This window comes from Vipera ursinii (genome assembly GCF_947247035.1).
Source record: "Vipera ursinii genome assembly, chromosome: 13".
Taxonomy (NCBI): Eukaryota; Metazoa; Chordata; class Lepidosauria; order Squamata; family Viperidae; genus Vipera; species Vipera ursinii.
Genome location: NC_139526.1, coordinates 18,897,757 through 18,915,190, shown reverse-complemented (window position 1 = coordinate 18,915,190; position 17,434 = coordinate 18,897,757). Strand labels below are relative to the sequence as shown.

Below are 17,434 nucleotides of genomic sequence, written 5' to 3'. Positions count from 1 at the left end.
TCGGGAATTCTGGGAGTTGAAGTCCACGAGTCATAAAAGAGCCGAGGTTGCCGACCCCTGCCCTTGCGCAAAGGGAGATCCCGAACTCGCGCGATCGCCGCGGGATACCCGTCCCGCTGCCGCCGAGGCTTTCCTCGCACGGCAGGGCCGTAAAGCAAGCGAAGCGCCGCCCCCTCCGCCTCTCCGCCAATCCGCTTTGCCGCGGGCGCTTACGACGGCGCTGGGCGCGAAACACGGCTGGGAGCTGAAGCGGGACGGGAGAGGGGTTCGGGGAGGGGGAGCGGGTCCAAAGCCCCCGCACCCCCCTCTGCGCTGGGGAGGGGCCCCTGGGGGGCGGAGGGCCTGGCAGGCGTGGAGGGGCTTGTTGGGGGAGGGGGCGGCCCTGGCCTGCGGGCGAAGGGGGCGCAGAGGAGGGGGCTGGGTTGGGCTTGGGGCAGCAGGGGAGGGGGAGATCCAGTGGCAGAGAGGCGGGGGGGGGGTCAGACAGGTGGGGGGCTAGAAGGGCCTGAGCTCAGCCTGGCACTGGGGGATCTGGGGAGGGGAGGGGAGAGAGACGGGCGCCTGAGCCCCCAGTGCCCCCTCCCCGACGGGTGGTGCTCCTGAGGGAAGGGGCACCCCTGGCTGCTGCCCTGGGAGCCAGAGCTTCCGCTTCAGGGAACATTGGGGGTCTCCCCACCCGCCTCTGTGACTGGGGCAACTCAGGGGACCAGCCCCCCCTAGGAGCCTTGCATCCCGAAGAAGGGATCCACTCTCTTTCGGACTGGGCCAGAGTTCTCCCCCCTTGCCGACAGACCTCCCTTGCCTGGGAAAGGAGCTGCCCCACCATGGGCCGGCCGGCCGGGTCCTAGGATGTTCGGTCGGGCCAGAGGACTGGCTTGGGGAACCGTGAGGGTCTTCTCCTGGTCCTCCAACCTTTGGTTCAGGCCGACGGCAAAGACCATGACGCTTCGCAGCCTCCAGAAGGTTCTCTGTGTGGCAGAGAAAAACGACGCAGCCCGTGGGATTGCGGACATCCTTTCGAACAGCAGGATGAGGAGGGTAGGAAAGGCAACTTTCTGACCTGGATTTGAGATTTCCTCTGGTCAGTGGGAAGACTGAGCGGCACGTTTGGAATGGCTCGACTCGAATGACAGGAGCCGATTCATTTCAAGCTGAAATAAATATCCAACTTGCTCATCTGAATCCCAGTTTAAAAAAATGAGCCGAAAATCATACAGGATATTTATCTGAGTATCATATGGGTTATTTGTTTACTTAGCTAAGCTAATTTCATGTTGATTAGAATTGTTTTTTCTTTGCAGAGGGAAGGAATGTCCAAGTTCAACAAGATCTATGAATTCCAGTATCGCTTGTTTAACCAGGTTTGTGTCAAACAGTCCACCACAATTCTGTCTGTGCCTCTTTATCACTACGTGTATAATTGTGGATATAACAGTGATGTTATCGATGACTTTTACTTTATTGATAGTTATTAATTAAAAATGTAACAATGTAACCGAGTGATCTTAATAATGAATCTAAATGGATAAAGAAAAATAAAGACTGTAGATATGAATCCACTTTTGCAAAACCCCACTCAGCATGACCAAGGATAATGGGTCTTTCTCTGTTTTGTGCAGAATGTAACTTTGATTATGACATCTGTGTCCGGACACTTGCTGACTCATGATTTCAAGGCACCATTTCGGAAATGGTACGTACTGACAGATCAGGAGGGATGAGTAGCTTTCTGCAATTATATACTCAGATTTTGAACAAGGTAATTGTCATTATAGGCGCAAATGTCTTTTAGAATCTAGGTAGTATCTCTTTAAATGTTTGCTTTTTTCTCTCTGTGCCTTTCTTTGGTGCTCTTCCAACAGGCATAGCTGTAACCCCCTGGTCCTTTTCGATGCAGAAATTGAGAAATTCTGCCCTGAAAACTACATGGACATTAAGGTTTGTGTTGCCTGCAGCCTCTTGCTTTAATAGGAGGCAAGGCATCCTTCATCCTTTTCTGTGGCTGCAACCTCCGACTGACAAATGGGCCTTATGCCCAGCCACAGACATGACATAAAATACCATTGACAACTGCCGGCTTGTCAGTTATTTCAGAATTGTAGTGGCTCTTTCTCCTGTTTTTTTTCACACTGCTCTCCTCTTACCAACTCCAGCGCACCCTTGAGCGAGAGGTTCAGCCGTGCCAGGCTCTGGTGATCTGGACCGATTGTGATCGCGAAGGGGAGAACATTGGCTTTGAAATCATTCGGGTGTGCAAAGCAGGTATGTGGAGAGAGGGTGAAGAAAGGCTGGGCACTCAGAATTCACAATCCTCAAGTGATTCCCCAGGACAGGAATTTTGGCCAAGCTGCCGTGTGGAGTTTTTATCTATTGAGCGAGAATAAGACGGTCCTCGGAGTCACCGACAGGTTTCATTCTCTGCTTTTGCTTTGCTTCCCCTGACTCGGTGTCTCTTGGACCTTCCTTTGGGCAGTGAAGCCAAACCTGCAGGTCTTCCGAGCCCGCTTCTCAGAGATCACACCCCGGGCTATCCGGTCCGCTTGCGAGAATCTCACCCAGCCAGATCCAAACATCAGCGATGCTGTGGAGGTGAGGCAAGAGCTGGACCTCAGAATAGGTAAGAGGGAAAGCAGAGCGGTCAGGCCATGGACCCAAAGGCTGGCTTGAGATGTGGAGGAGAATGATGTAACCCAGGGGTCTCCAAACTTGGCCGCTTTAAGACTTCAACTCCCAGAATTCATGCTGGCTGAGGAATTCTGGGAATTGAAGTCCACAAGTCTTAAAGCGGCCAAGTTTGAAAGCCTCTGATGTAACCAAACATGGGTTGTTTCCACAGCTAACTGAATAGCTTAATCTTTGTGAGTTGGCTTTCCTAAAACCAAAGACTTCCTTTTGATTTACTTTCTGCTGGTGGTTAAAGTGACTTTCCTTCAAGCTGTAATGTTGCCAGCTTTTCAGAAGTTGCTATCGCTCCACTGGGCCTGTCCAGTAATTCTCCCCTCTTCCAATAGGGCTGGGCCCGCTGTAGTTTCCATGTTGGGCCTGGGTTTTCTGCTTCTTTGAGCAGGTGCTGCCTTTACCCGGTTCCAGACCTTGAGGCTTCAGAAAATCTTCCCGGAAGTGCTAGCAGAACAACTGATTAGTTACGGCAGTTGTCAGTTCCCCACCCTGGGCTTCGTGGTGGAAAGATTCAAAGCTATTCAAGCCTTCGTTCAAGAAATATTCTACAAAATTAAAGGTAGGGTCCAGAACGTGAAGCCCAAGCAGGGAAACATCTGGACTGAGAAATGTAGGAATTTGCTTTTCATATCTCCTCCCTGCAGTGACTCACGACCACGAAGAGGGTACTGTGGACTTCAGCTGGAAGAGGCACCGTCTCTTCAACCACACGGCGTGCCTTGTCCTCTACCAGATGTGCATGGAGGTAGGTAAGCCGTCCGTCCAGCCTTCTTCCTTTTTCACTTGGCAAGGACCCATCAAGAACCTTGTCTTCTGCACACCTTTGTCTTAGGATCCTCAGGCCACCGTTGTGGAGGTTGGAAGCAAACCCAAGAGCAAATGGAGACCTCTGCCGCTGGACACGGTGGTACGCTGTGGAAAAGAATATTCGGTTAAAGTCAGAAGAAGAGCTCTCAGCTCAGCTTCTGATCCAAACCCCCTTGGGAGAGCCTCTTCTGGAAGCCTCAAGGGGGGCATTCAGAGGAGAAGGAAGTGACTAAATCGGAGAAATGTCTTAGCCTTCTCCCTAAATTAATACTTTAAGCATGGGGATGATTAGTTGATGAGTTGGGAGAAGTCACCAGTTTTCAAGTGCTGCAGAGCCATGCTCGTGTTCCTGATTCCAGGAATCCCGTTAATTTTATATGGGCAGAGAGGAATCAAGCACATTTTCCCTCATCTTCTTCTGACGCAGGAACTTGAGAAACTGGCTTCCCGTAAGCTGAAAATAAATGCCAAGGAAACCATGAAGATTGCCGAGAAGCTCTACACCCAAGGGTAAAAGCGATGGTTCTTCTGTGGGTAACTCCATATAGGATGAAGCCTGATAGGGGCTAATAGGATAGTGCTATTTCAGTTCTATGGGGTTTGTCTTTTACCAGGAAGATTTATTTTAATATTTCTTCTTTCCCATTGTCCCCCATCTTTGGAGACGGTGCAAGCTAGAAACCCAACTAAGCAATGGGTTGTATAAAAGCAGATCTGATCAGGAGGCTTAAAACTCTCCTAAGGGGAGAGTTAAGGAAGTGTGTTGCTTTGAGAAAGGTGATGGGGGGGGGGACATTAGGGCAGCTCTTGTCAAATGCCCCACAAGGGGTCATGGGAGGAACAGCAAGGCTTTGCAGTGTCCTAGTGGGAACGGCCTGTAACTCTGAGTAAATAATTCAAGTCCCTTTCCCGTCATCCCAGAGGGTGGAAAAAGAGATTCCTTTTGAAAATAGAATAGTTTGGTAGTGGAAGTGACACAGGCGGCTTTTTTTTTACAGCAAAGGAGCAATGGGATTCAGCACGCTTCATGGGTCCCCCTGGGTCTTGTGTGGGCCATTCATAAAAAGCACTTCTCAAAAACTAACTTTCCCCCCCATTTCCTTGCTTTTAAGGTACATAAGTTACCCCCGAACAGAGACCAACATTTTCCCCAAAGACTTAAACCTCTCCCAGCTGGTGCAGCTTCAGACTCAGGACCCCCACTGGGGAGCCTTTGCTCAAAGGATCCTGGACGGAGGCAGGCCAACCCCCCGGCAGGGGGCAAAGTCGGATCAGGCCCACCCTCCCATTCATCCCACCAAATACGCCGGTAATTTGCAGGTGAGTCCACGTGACTGGTGAGCCTCTTTGCACCAGGTGCAGCTTTGCTTTCGGCGGGAATGTTTTTTCTCGTGGTTCAAAGTCTTCCCTCCCAGTGTATTTGTTCCTAGAATTTCCAGAGGGCATCGCAGGCAAACTCTCAGTTGGAGAGGGAAGATCTGGGAAGCGTATGCCAAATTCCTTGCTGCTTGTAGGGAAGAGGCGGGTTATCCTAACATCTGTGCAAGTCTGCTTCTCCCCCTCCCCCACCCGTCTTTCTCCTCCCGCAAAAGACCCCTGAGGTTTCCTCGGCTGCTCTCCCCTTGACCTCTTTCTTTCTGTCCTACAAGGGCAACGACCAGCGCCTGTATGAATTCATCGTCCGCCACTTCCTGGCCTGCTGCTCCGAAGATGCTAAGGGGCAGGAAACCACGGTGGAGATCGATATATCCTGCGAGCGCTTCGTGGCTCACGGGCTGATGATCCTGGCCAGAAATTACCTGGACGTTTACCCTTACGAAAGGTGGAGTGACAAGGTGCGAGCGCTTGATAGTGAGCAGATGAGGGTCAGCCCCTTAGGAGAGGTTGTAGTATCCCGAGAGCGGGATAGAAAAACTACTACTCACTCGTCGTCCCCATTTGAGTTATCAGTACGGGGGTGGCCTTCAACATACAGTCACTTATCGGCCATTCAAATTGACAACAGACCACCCCAGAGACCCACTCTGTGACCATCATGACTTGGGTCCATCATGGGCAGATTCCATTTCAATCGTGGGTCGAGGTCCACCGTATGCCTTTCTTATTTCTCCCCCCCCCCCTTTCTCGGCTCTCCTGTGTTGCCCCTGACTCCCTTGTCTCCTTTCTCCCCTCGACTCTGCAGGTTATCCCCCTCTACGAGAAGGGCTCCTGCTTCCAGCCCACCACGGTGGAGATGGTGGAAGGGGAGACCAGCCCGCCCCAGCTGCTCACCGAAGCTGATCTTATTTCCCTGATGGAGAGACACGGCATCGGTCAGTTCTGCACCAGCTGTGGACCAGACGTGTTCTCTCGCTCATCTCCAGAGTTTTATTTTGTTTGCTTTTTATTTATGGATCAAACCTGTATGCTGCCCACCTTGCCAAAGGCTTAAAGATATTCCCATGGCCGACAGTTTCTTTGCCAGAACCTTTTGATTCCCTGCTGCAGAGCGTTTCTCTGATACGAAAACGTCTCTGGTAGCAGAAGTGATCCATCCGAGAGTGGTAACGGAGAAAAGGGCTAAGGATTGTAAGAATCCTGGCCACGAAATTGAGGTTGGGCTAAATTAGCCTCTGGGCACCGAGCCTTCTCGGGTTGCAAATATTGCCAGGTGTGCGCAAAGCTCTCCTCTATGGCTTGTAAGCGTGGACTACAGTTCCCAGCATGCAGCCGGGGATTGTTGAGCGCTGGAAGGCAGAAGGTGGGGCTTAGGGTCAGTTGCTGAAAAGTGCTCCCAAGCTCGCCAGCTTTGAGATGCCTGGAATTCTGGGAGTTGAAGTCCACTCATCTTCAAAGTGGCCGAGGTTGAGAAGCACTTAAGGGCTATGAGCAGCAAAGGAACCTGGGCCACTGGTGCCACCCTTGAGAGCTCGTGTGAATGCTTGGCTTTCAGGAACTGACGCCACCCACGCGGAACACATTGAGACCATCAAGTCCCGCATGTACGTGGGGCTCACCCCGGACCAGCGCTTCCTTCCGGGACACCTGGGAATGGGGCTGGTGGAAGGTAAGAGCTGACCCGGTGACCTTTCGCCGGAACCTGGCTCTGCCCTCGAGTCTTTCCTCCACCCTCTCCTCTCTCCGCCTGCCCCCAGGCTACGACTCCATGGGCTACGAGATGTCCAAACCGGATCTTCGAGCTGAACTGGAGAACGACTTGAAACTGATTTGCCAGGGGAAGAAGGACAAGTCCGTCGTGCTCCGAGAGCAGATCCAGAAGTATAAGCAAGTCTTTGTGGCCGCCGTGGCCAAGGCTAAAAAGTGAGGGCTGAAAAATTCCCACCCCAATCAAGGAAAATTGTGGGGGGCTGTAGCCCCTGCCTGGACAGGCTCTGCTTTACAGCCTGCTTGATTGGCAGCAGATGGGAAGGGAGAGGAAGGGCAGCTAAAAGGCCGGCAGAAGCTGCAAAGAAATCCCTCTTTAAACCTTTGATTCCTACCTGTAAGGGACGCACCTGTTCCAGAAATTGGAAAAAGTAGATAGATGACAGAATTTTATGGAGTTGGTGCTGCTGTCTCCGTGTTTAGGAACAGTGTTTAGATCCTGCCTTGATCAAAACTGACTGTATAAGCAAAGAACTGCTAGGTAATTTATGTATTAAATTAATTTAGCGGCCCATCATCCCAAAAAACTGCAGGGAACAAAATAAATACACAGTAGAATCAAATGACAGTTTAAAACAAGAGTTACAGAAAGATACAATCCAACAACACGTGGACAGCCACAAGCTGTTTCTCCCTGGATTGTCTCAGACATCTCTCCTGAAATAATGCTGATGTTTCCACATTTTCTGCACAAACGTTTAAGATCCACAGATCCTTTGTTTGGCGTAAGTGATGGAAGGAAGAAACAGGCCCGCTTCCTTTGTCTTTTCAGGTTGGATGAGGCTTTGGCTCAGTATTTTGGGGAGATGACCCAGGTGGCCCAGGAGGATGACATTTACCCAGCGATGCCCGATCCGGTTAGGAAATGCCCCCAGTGCAACTGCGACATGATCCTGAAGACCAGGAAGAACGGAGGGTGCGTTGGCCTGCTACAAGAATCACAAGCTCCTGATTTAAACAGTGAATATTTTATAGCAACTGTACCCACACAAACAAAAAAAATGCTAATTGGAGAAATACTGAGCCAACCAGACCCACGTTGGTCAGTGTTTCTTCTGCTCGTTCTGATGTTTCCTCTGTGTTACTCTAGCTTTTATCTCAGCTGCTTGGGCTACCCTGCTTGTAAATCCTCGGTCTGGTTTCCTGATTCCGTGTTGGAAGTCAGCAAGGATGATTCTGTCTGCGACGTCTGCAGGCCGCCCCCGGTGCATCGGTGAGTCTCGGCACAGGGGAGGCGTCAGGCTTTGTTTCTGCTGCCGTTTGGAATGTCCCAAGCTGCTGAGCTCTGCACTCTTTGGAAATCCAGGGCGCGTTTGCATTCCAGCTGAGTATTTGCTCTGTCCCCACCCTCCAATTCAGGAAACCTGTGGGGGGAGATTTATCTTGCCTGAGGCGCAAGATCTGCCCTCAGCACCCCGGTTGGAGGGAAGCCTCTTTTTCAGAGCCGTGGTGGCCCAGTGGCCACAATGCAGTATTGCAGGCTAATTCACCACTGCCAGGAGTTCGATCCTCAAGGTTGACTCAGCTTTCCGTCTTTCCGAGGTCGGTAAAATGAGGACCCAGATTGTTGGGGGCAAATAGGCTGACTCTGCAAACTGCTTAGAGAGGGCTGTAAAAGCACCGTGAAGCGGTATATAAGTCCTAAGTGCCATTGCTATTCATTGCAGCTGTTTGAACAGACTTGATTGATACGAAAGCATCCCCTCGCTTTCCTTTCTCACATCTTAATAACACTGGACAGATCTTGAGATCAAAGTCCGTGGCCAGGGGGTCACTTGGATGCAGGAGCCGAGCAGAAGCTTCCGTGCTGTTGGGCTGCAGTGCCAGTAGTCCAGGGCTAATTGCTCCCCTTCCCTCCTGCAGGCTGAAACTGAAGTTCAAGCGAGGCAGTCTCCCGGCCATGATGCCTCTCGAATTTGTGGGTTGCATCGGTGGCTGCGATGAAAACCTCAGGCAGATCCTAGATCTGAGGTATCTGCAAGGACCAGCCAGGATTCCAACCCAGCCAAGGAATCTCCCCAGCGAAGCTCCTGGCTCCCTTGGTGGTGCGATCCAGAGCCATGGCCAGCGCGTGCTTGCTTCGGCACCCCCTCCTGCCCCCGCACACAGAACTCCAGCGCTCACCAACGAGGACAAGAACAATGCTGTGGTGTGCAATTGTGGCGAGGAGGCCCTGCTTCTCACCGTCCGCAAAGAAGGGCCCAACCAAGGCAGGCAGTTTTACAAATGCAACACCGGCAGCTGCCAATTCTTCCTGTGGTCTGACCAGCAGGAGCCCAAGAACGGGACATCTGGGCTCCTGGCACCGCCCCCCAGCTCTTCCCTGCCAGGGCAAAGATCCGCAGCAGGGCCCAAGAGGGCGGGCTCCAATCCCGGAGCCAGCGCTGGCCAAGGAGGCCCTCTCTGCAGGTGTGAGCAGCCTGCGGTGACCAGGACAGTCCAGAAAGAAGGACCCAACAAGGGGCGCCAATTCCACACCTGCTGCAAGCCGAGGGAGCAGCAATGCGGCTTTTTCGAGTGGGCAGATGAGAGCGTGCTGCCAGGTGAGTGAGGGGTGGGCATCTCTGGGCTGGCAGCAGGATTGGTGGGTGGGCGTGATGGGATGTGTAGCTGAAAGGGGGGCAAATATTGGCAGTTAACACCTTGGTTTCCTGGGAAGAAGGCGCATTTCAAGTCAAGAGGGGCGTCCAACCTTAGCAACTTTAAAACTTGTGGACTTTAAATCCCAGAATTCCACTGTGGAATTCTGCATTTTGACGTCCACAAAGTTGCCAAACTTGGACAACCTTATATTAAAGAGACCTAATCCTATTCTGGCTGGCTAGGTAATTCTGGGATTTGAAGTCCACAAGTCTTAAAGTTGCCAAGGTTGAAAGTTACAATTTTAATCTACCAAGATTCTGTCTGGTAGGTGTCAGCAAATAAAGAACTGCACTCGAGTGGATCTCCCTGTGTCTGTGGACTTGGACCCGACAGCCCGGTTTGGCTGATGCTCCTTTAAATAAACTTATCTCAAGAGCTTCCCTTACAGCTTGGGACCTTCCCCAGCTCAAAAGGACAGGGATGCATTGCCAGCAGGAGCTTGAAGTAAAGGAGAGGTCAGGGGATGTAGCTGTCCACCATGGGAAAGGTCAGCCCAGTCTCTCGAGGCCACATCCCACCCTGGCCAGCTGGGAGTTTGAAGTTGCTTAATGGCCCTCTCCAGCTGTGGCTTCAATTTCACCACGGTTTGAGGTGTTAGGAGAACAACTTCCAGCAATGGGGAGAATCCTTTCTCGGGTGACTTAGGTCTCCCCTTAATCTTACCCTTTTCTCCTCTTGCAGCTCCCTCCACCTTTCCTTCTGGCCACTTCGTGGGCGAGTGGGCCAACCGGGGCCCTGGGGCCAAGGCAAAAAGATCAGATGGCGATTCTTCTTTGACGGCACCGCTCAAAAGACCACGGACGTGCAGCGTTTGCCACCAGCCTGGCCACACCAAGACCAGGTGTCCGCAAAATCATTGAAGCAGCCTGGCCCTCGCTGAGCCTAGGCCGATGGGCCAGGGAGACGGCCCGCTTGCAAACGTGGACTTCTGAAAGATCAGGCTTTCCTCCACTTTACGTTTTTTAATAAGGGTGGGGTTGTGGAAGACTTGAAACCAGCATCTCAACCTTGAAGATGGGTGGACTTCAACTGCCAGAATTCCTCAGCCAGCATGGCTGGCTGGGGAATTCTGGCAGTTGAAGTCCACCCATCTTCAAGGGGCCCAAGGTTGACAAAACACTGTAACACTTTGTTGATGTTTAATTTTTAAAACCTCTTCTTCTCCTTGGGAATTTAAATGGGGAAGAGATGCTTCTCAAACACCTGGAACTTATTGTGGGACTGATGCTTTCTTAGAGGATCTAATTTCAAAGCTGAGCAAACATTTCCTGTGTACAAGCCCCATTCAGCCTCAATAATTTATTCAAAAGGGAAATATATTTGTACAAAACCCTGCAGAGTTTAACTTTTCATATTTCTAACTTGCCTTCCTGTCCTGCTCAGTGCTATGTTCTTATGATCCAGAAGGCAGCTGCTGCCCAGCTCCCAACTGATGTGGATAATTATTATTATTTTTAATTAAAATATATATATGGCTTAAGCTACCTTGGTTGGCCTTTGTCCCGGTATTCAGTCCTACATAAGCAGTACTGAAAGCATCACAAGTTTACATCAAAAGTTGGTTCCTGGGTGCCCAGAAGCGACCTGAGCGTGTTTGCTTACTTGCTTTATTTATTTATTTGTAAAAATCAGAAGAATCTTCTCCAAGGGAGCTACAAGCAATCACTCACTCTGTTCAGAGATGCACCTTCACAAAGTCTCAGAAGTAAAACAAGCGGGAAATCTGAGAGGGGAGGGGGATTAGCTGCCCTCTCAGCCCTCCAATCCTGCCCTACGGAGAAAGAACACAGTCCCTGGGGAAGAACCTCCACTACGAATGGCAAAAGACTCCGGTAAGAGAGCGAGGACAAAGGGCTTACAATCAAGGGCCATTTTACTTCAAGAGCTAATACTTTCATTTCATTCGGTGCAAAAGAATTGCAATGGGGCAGGGGGGGAGTGAATGGGTCCCTTCCAAGTCTTCTCTGTCCGAAACGGAGCCGGGTTTCTCTCTATAAACCCAGCCCCTCCGCAAGGTTGGGTGCGGCCAATGCCTCGTACAGCGTACAGCCGATCTCGTCAATCTCCTCCGGGAGCAGATGGCTCAAGAGGTCCACCCTGTGGTCGAAAAAGCAAGGGAGAGCGCCTTTGGCCAGGCACTGGACCAGCTCCTCCAAGACCTGCTGGAGCCTCTCGGCCAGCATCGCCTCTGGCCAGTCCGGCTCCGTTTGGCTCAGGTGGAGGATGACGTGAGTCAACTGACTGCCAGTCAATTTGCTCCAGAAAGGGTGTTTTTCAAAGGTGGCCTTCAAGATGAGGAGACAACATTGCCGGATGCCGCCATCTCCAGCATCCAGCTCTTTCAGCTTGGAAACCTCTGCAGTGTAAAAACTCTGCTGCCAGAGGTTGTCCACAGGTTCTCCAGAGAACGTGGCCAGAAAAATCTTGCCTTGTGTTTCCACCATCGGGCAGAGGGTGATGTCCAAGAGGACCTGTTCATGTTGGACTTCCAGCTTGAGCTCTCTGGGAGCCATCGAAGGCCGTATGAGGCATTCCAGCAGGCTGCCGATGACCGGCCAGTTGACGGAGCCCACCAAGGTCTTCAGGAGGGCATCGTTGATAGCATTGGACGATAAGTACCCACCTACAATGAACTTGTCCCAAGGGCTACTTCCCCGTGTGAAATACTCCAGACCACTCCGTTTGATCATCCCATACCACGAGTTATCCACGAGTGTCTCTTCACCACGGATCAAGTGCCAAAGGTGGTCTTCTAGGACTAAGGGAAGGTTGAAGACCACCTCCAGTTGGTGTTGGCCAACGAGGTCGTCACAAAGGTAGCCACTCAGAGAAATGTTCCCAAAGGGCAGATCCAAAGATTTGTTTTTCAGGAAGGTCTGCAGCTCCACCCGGATGTCTTCTGCGAGCTGCTTCCCAACAGCCTTTTCCGTCTCGGAGACGTAGATGTGATCCCTGTAGAACGAGAGAAGCTTCTCCTGAAGGGTGAGGCAGAGCAGCGACTTGGACTGCCCCAGAGAGACCCCCGGGGACAGGATGAGATCTTTAGAGTCTGCAAGGAAGACAAAGAGAAAGGCGTAAGCTTCAGGAAGCCAACTTCCGGTTCATTGACCAAGAGCAGTTGGAGAATGGAACCAAGGACCCGAAGAGCTGGTGGGTTCTTCTCCAGTGCCGTTCAAACAAAAGCTGGTAAATCATTAACCAAGGATGCTTTAACTTGAATCCTGACGCTGCTTAGAGACTTGGGATCTCTTGGGGTCCCATCCAACTCTGGAGATCAGCCACTTGGGCTTCCAATGTACAAGGCCACCCTGGGGAAAATAACCTCCCCCAACCCCTGCAGAGGAGGACTGGAGCAGGTATCCCAGAAAAACCCGCAGCTCCCAGGCCCAACCTGACCTCGCGCAGGTGCAGCTGTGACCGGGGACAGCAGGGGCTCCTCCAGATCTTGCCGGCGCACTTTGGACACCCCCTTGATCAGGCTTAGCTCTTGCCAGCTCTCCTCCAGGGACTTCTGCTTGGCTTTTATGTCGTCGTCATCACCCGGCGGGCTGGTGGCTCGGTCAATGAACTGTAGAAGAAGAGACCCTTCCCCAATTAGCGGGAACCGCTCTCCACCTGAGCCAATCCACCTGTGCTCTGTTCTGCTCTGTTAAACGCCCCCCCCTTTCAAGACAGGAGACTCTGGTCTGTTCTATTAGTACCTGAACGAAGGATTTATTTATCCCCTACCTTCAACAAAATCAACACTCGGCTGGCGCATGCATGCACCCCCTCACACATGCGCATTTAATGCTCCACTGAGCCACGACAGAAGCAGCAGCATTAGAAGAAAGACTGCATTTCTGGGTCTTTACAAATGACTAATCCGCAAGTAATCCACTGCGAGTTTCAGCCAGAAAGAGGCCAGCGGGACTATTTAGGACAGAAATAGCATTTCCCCGACCTGCGCTTCTGCGGGCCGGGCCGCCTGGGCAGAGCCAAGCAGCTCCCGCTACACATTCACAACCATCGCTAAACGGAAGGCAGCTACCGAGGAGCAGAAACCTAACGGCACATTCATCCTCGGGCAAATAAGCCGGCTGCAAGCTTATTAAGGGCCGCTTGGTCTCACCCTCTTGACTGCAAGCGTCGCCAGGGCCAGCACAGCCGCACCGCTGACCCCCAGCACCACCCGGGCGTTGGCCAGCACCAGGTCCACCAGACTGCCCAGGCTGCTCTCGTCCTGCCTCTTGCCCTGCTTGCCGGCATAGGTCGCCATCGCCCGTCTTCGGAAGTCAGTGCCAGTTGGCTAGTGCCAGGGAAGAATCTTTACGGGCGCAAGCAGGAGAAGGAAGCCAGGTTCAGCGAGGACCAGGGCATTCTTGGAAGCGTTCAGATCTGGAAGAGGCAGAGAAGAGAATTAGCTACAGAGTCATCTCTCCGGCTATCTCAGTGCTGCTCAATCTTGACAACGTTAAGCTGGGTGGACTTCAACTCCCAGAAGTCCCCAGCCAGCATGGTGGGAGTTGAAGCTACCGAGGTGTGTGTGTGTATAACCTCTATATCTGTCTATCATCTATCTCTATCTACAGTATATTTATCTGTCTAATTATCAATCAATCAATCATGTTTCTCAACCTAAGGACCTTTAAGATGGGTGGACTTCAATTCCCAGAATTCCCCAGCCAACTTAGTTGTTTCTTTCGTTTTGTTTTGTTTTTAATCCTGGCCAAGATTAGTTACATGCTGAAGAATTCCTGGATACTGCCCCAAGGTCACTGGGGATCAAAATGTAATAAATATCAACCCGTGATGATTTCACAGTGAACCAAAAATATCCATATTTTGGCAGGAGGTCCTCTCCTGGGGGTTTCCACAGCTCAGAGCCGGCTTGTAGAGCAACGTCTTGCAACCCTCAACGTGGCTGGTCTCCAACTCCCAGAATCCCCCCAGCCAGCCTGCGGTCAAGTACCCACACGGGGAAGAGTCAGTCAAGAGTCCGTCCGCCAGCTGCCAACCTCGGTGGGGCCAGAGCGGTGCCTTCCTCCCCCGCTACAATCCAACTGGCATTTATGAGTCAGAACACTCCGTGAGACGTTGCCGTGGGGACCCAGAACCATGCAAAAACTAGCCAAGATCCTGCCAGCCCCAGAAAGCCACCATGCTCTCAGTCCCGGTGGCTTCCCTCATCCGATCCAGAAAAAAAGCCTTTGCTACAGACCCCCCCCCCCCGAAGCCAGCAGGGGTTGCCAGCCAGGTGCCCCCCAAAACATTCCCCACTGGAGCTAAGTGGGTCCTCCCCCCACATCCCCAGGACCTCCAAGGACAGACGGCTGAATTCTTCACCACAACGGCAACTGTCCGTCCCCCCCCCCAAGAGAAGGGCGGCTCAGGTTTCCAGAGGCTATTTCTGAAGCAGGGTAACAATATCCCGGTGCTCCCATTCTCGGCCAGTTCCAAAGGTTGAAGTCAAGGCAGGGATGGGCCAGACCCCATGGGCCCTCAAGCAGAGGGCTCCTAAGCATGTGCAGAATGCATCGCCCAGGAACTCTGATGCCCTCATCAAGCTGAATGCGGCCAAGAAACTCGGCTCGTTTTGTGCCTGCGGTGCCTTCAGGGGTCAGTTTCTTACAGGGGAATCTGATCTGCGACCCCCCCCAACCCATCCTTACGTGGACCAGATCTGCAATTTCAGGATGGCCACTATCCCAGGTTCCACAGCCCTGCTCTTCTTTTTTTCTTATTGTTTTAATTCCGTTTATGCCCTGGCTTGGATAACCTTGAAAAGGATATTTTTTTGGAAGGGGGCAGCTGGAAAAATGACCTTTTCTAGGCTAAACCCTAGAAGCTGCCACCTCTTGAGCCAGTGGTTCAAGGATGGGACAACCTGCCGTGGCCAACAGGATACAGGACAATTTAACAATTCAATTTAATTATTTAACATAAATTTAAAAATGTTTTAATTTTTGTCATTCGCACTTCCTTCTATCCCTCCGTTTGCATCCTTTCTTTAATGATTCTGTTCCTCCATTTCTTTGATATTTGTGTAACTTTTGTCCCATCTGAGCCGTCTCGATCTCAATAGGCACCATCAAATAAGGCACCAGCTACCAAAGCAACAGAGTCTGTAGGGTCTGCCTCTCTCAAGGGTTAGCCCACCCCCCACAGACAGTCTGAGTTTTGTGCTTGGTCTGGGAAACAGAAAGCCCATCCTCGGATTTTGCAGGATCACCCAGGAAATTAGATTCATGGAACGGAGTGGGTGGGTGGGGTGGCGATACCAGGGATCCTAAAAGAGAATCCAAAATAAAGGGGGGTGGTCCAGCACAGAATATTGCTTATTAGCAAGCCAGGAGGCAGACTTCCCCCCCTCCCCTCTTTCGGTAAAAAGCTACAATAGAGCAGAGGAGAGGCTAAGAGGGAGCAAATTCCAATCCGCTCAGGCCTTTGTGGCTACCAGAAAAATGTATTTATTTAGAAAATGCTTAACGGCTGCCAGCGCAGAATAATTCTGGGTGGTTAACAACCAACACACAAGGAAAACAACACATTTAGAGCCCCACAAACTGAACAAAAGGTGAAAAATAGTCATAATAGAATAATCAAGATGTTACATAATTAACCTATAGTTGGGGGTGGGGGGAGGAAGGCTGTTCCAGAGCAAACAACACCAACCCTGCAGAGGGGGCCGCTCTTCATTCAGAAGAGAAACAGCGCGAGGGTTTGGAAAGCAACCCTCTGCTAGTCGCCTTCAAAAGACCCAGGAAAGGGCCTTTCCCCACGTTACAAGGCTGCCCCAACGCTTCCTTCCGCGTCACCAGCGCTCCCGGGACAGGAGGACTCTGACCCGGGGCTACGGGACAGGACCGCGCAGACTTACTGGCCGCCGTGCAGACGTGCGCAGCCTCCCAGCTTAAAACAAACAGAGGAACATTGCGAGATGAAAAGCCGGGCGGGCTTTCAGCCCCTTCCTCATTCCAACAAAAGGAGTGGGGGGTCCGGCTGCTTTTCCACCCGGCCTTTCCAAGGCCCCCTCCCCTCCCCAGGCCCCCGCCCTCGCAAGCCCCCCGCCCTTCCAAGAGCTTTCTCCTTCCAAGGCCCCCTCCCCTCCCCAGGCCCCCGCCCTCGCAAGCCCCCCGCCCTTCCAAGAGCTTTCTCCTTCCAAGGCCCCCTCCCCTCCCCAGGCCCCCTCCCTCGCAAGCCCCCCCGCCCTTCCACGAGCCTTCTCCTTCCAAGGCCCCCTCCCCTCCCCAGGCCCCCGCCCTCGCAAGCCCCCCGCCCTTCCAAGAGCTTTCTCCTTCCAAGGCCCCCTCCCCTCCCCAGGCCCCCTCCCCTCCCCAGGCCCCCCACCCTTCCACGAGCCTTCTCCTCCTTCCAAGGCCCCCTTTCCAAGACCCCTGACCTTGCACGACCCCCTCCCTCCCCCTGGAGCCCTTCCAAGACACCCACAAGCCACAACGAACCTTCCGGAGCGCCGCCGACGCCGCCGACCGACCCTCAACGGCCCGCAGCGAAGCGAGACGGAACGTCGCTGAAGGCTCCGCCCCCCGCCCCGCGCAGCCAATGGCAGCGCGCCGCTCTCTCCGAACGTTCTGCTCCGAGCGCCGAGCACCTTCGGCGGCTTCCGCTTCCCCGGAACTGCGCTGCCTTAAAGGGGCCGCGCGCTTATTCCGCCTGCCGCACTTCGGGCGGGGGGCAGGTAGACGGTGCTGAGCGAGGAGGCTCCTCGCCGGCCAAGTCCGGCCACGGAAGCAAAGGCCGTCCCGGAAGCGTGGCGGGTGGGATTTGCCGGCTAAGCCTAAGGGGGAGATTTTCCCTCTTTCCCAGGCAGAAATCTGCTGGGGAATTATTGGACTTGGAATCCATGTGCCTTGAAGTTACTGAACTTGGGCTAGTCTTGGCCCCTGACAATATTAGCAATACTGTCAAAGAATTGGGGAAGATCACGCCGCCTATCAAGGTCTGAAAATCAAAGTTGAACGAGAGTGGCATAAACCGGCCTGGGTGGTCCCAGCTGTGGTCAGCACAGGTGGGGTGGGGGGGGGGGAACATACCCAAAAATCTTGGACAGCACCTTCCTTCTTTTTCAATCCTCCCTTCTTTTGGTATGCATTTAATTACCGGAAAACCCTACAGGCAGTCCTCGATTTACAACCGTTTACTTACAAAGTTACAACGCCAG

General features: G+C 52.5%; 2 protein-coding genes across 4 annotated transcripts; one reads left to right on the top strand and one right to left on the bottom strand.

Moving 5' to 3' along the window:
- The first annotated feature begins 526 nt into the window (after positions 1-526).
- Positions 527-10,757, top strand: TOP3A (DNA topoisomerase III alpha). 2 transcript variants are annotated; one of them, XM_083372499.1, is made up of 19 exons: positions 527-1,038; positions 1,302-1,361; positions 1,620-1,693; positions 1,863-1,938; positions 2,154-2,262; positions 2,474-2,617; positions 3,068-3,238; positions 3,324-3,424; positions 3,512-3,586; positions 3,914-3,996; positions 4,599-4,806; positions 5,136-5,321; positions 5,669-5,798; positions 6,419-6,532; positions 6,621-6,786; positions 7,403-7,546; positions 7,721-7,843; positions 8,494-9,173; positions 9,955-10,757. In XM_083372499.1, the coding sequence occupies exons 1-19, from the start codon at positions 850-852 to the stop codon at positions 10,131-10,133; spliced, it is 3,012 nt and encodes a 1,003-aa protein (XP_083228625.1). In that variant the 5' UTR covers positions 527-849; the 3' UTR covers positions 10,134-10,757. The 2 variants fall into 2 exon arrangements, with proteins under 2 accessions (XP_083228625.1, XP_083228624.1); XM_083372498.1 differs by having other exon boundaries at positions 7,403-7,590; positions 7,721-7,937.
- A 90-nt stretch (positions 10,758-10,847) lies between these two features.
- Positions 10,848-16,770, bottom strand: MIEF2 (mitochondrial elongation factor 2). 2 transcript variants are annotated; one of them, XM_083372501.1, is made up of 4 exons: positions 16,133-16,194; positions 13,385-13,650; positions 12,670-12,841; positions 10,848-12,322 (listed from the first exon to the last, which is right to left on the bottom strand). In XM_083372501.1, the coding sequence occupies exons 2-4, from the start codon at positions 13,529-13,531 to the stop codon at positions 11,265-11,267; spliced, it is 1,377 nt and encodes a 458-aa protein (XP_083228627.1). In that variant the 5' UTR covers positions 13,532-13,650; positions 16,133-16,194; the 3' UTR covers positions 10,848-11,264. The 2 variants fall into 2 exon arrangements, with proteins under 2 accessions (XP_083228627.1, XP_083228626.1); XM_083372500.1 differs by lacking the exon at positions 16,133-16,194 and adding an exon at positions 16,716-16,770 and having other exon boundaries at positions 10,850-12,322.
- Positions 16,771-17,434: the final 664 nt, after the last annotated feature.

Coding starts and splice junctions, on each gene's coding strand:
- TOP3A (XM_083372498.1), top strand. CDS start 850: ATGTTCGGTCGGGCCAGAGGACTGGCTTGGGGAACCGTGAGGGTCTTC. Junction 1,939..2,153: donor AAAACTACATGGACATTAAG/GTTTGTGTTGCC, acceptor TACCAACTCCAG/CGCACCCTTGAGCGAGAGGT. Junction 6,533..6,620: donor GGGAATGGGGCTGGTGGAAG/GTAAGAGCTGAC, acceptor GCCTGCCCCCAG/GCTACGACTCCATGGGCTAC.
- MIEF2 (XM_083372500.1), bottom strand. CDS start 13,531: ATGGCGACCTATGCCGGCAAGCAGGGCAAGAGGCAGGACGAGAGCAGC. Junction 12,842..13,384: donor CGACGCTTGCAGTCAAGAGG/GTGAGACCAAGC, acceptor CTTCTTCTACAG/TTCATTGACCGAGCCACCAG. Junction 12,323..12,669: donor CACAGCTGCACCTGCGCGAG/GTCAGGTTGGGC, acceptor TCTTCCTTGCAG/ACTCTAAAGATCTCATCCTG.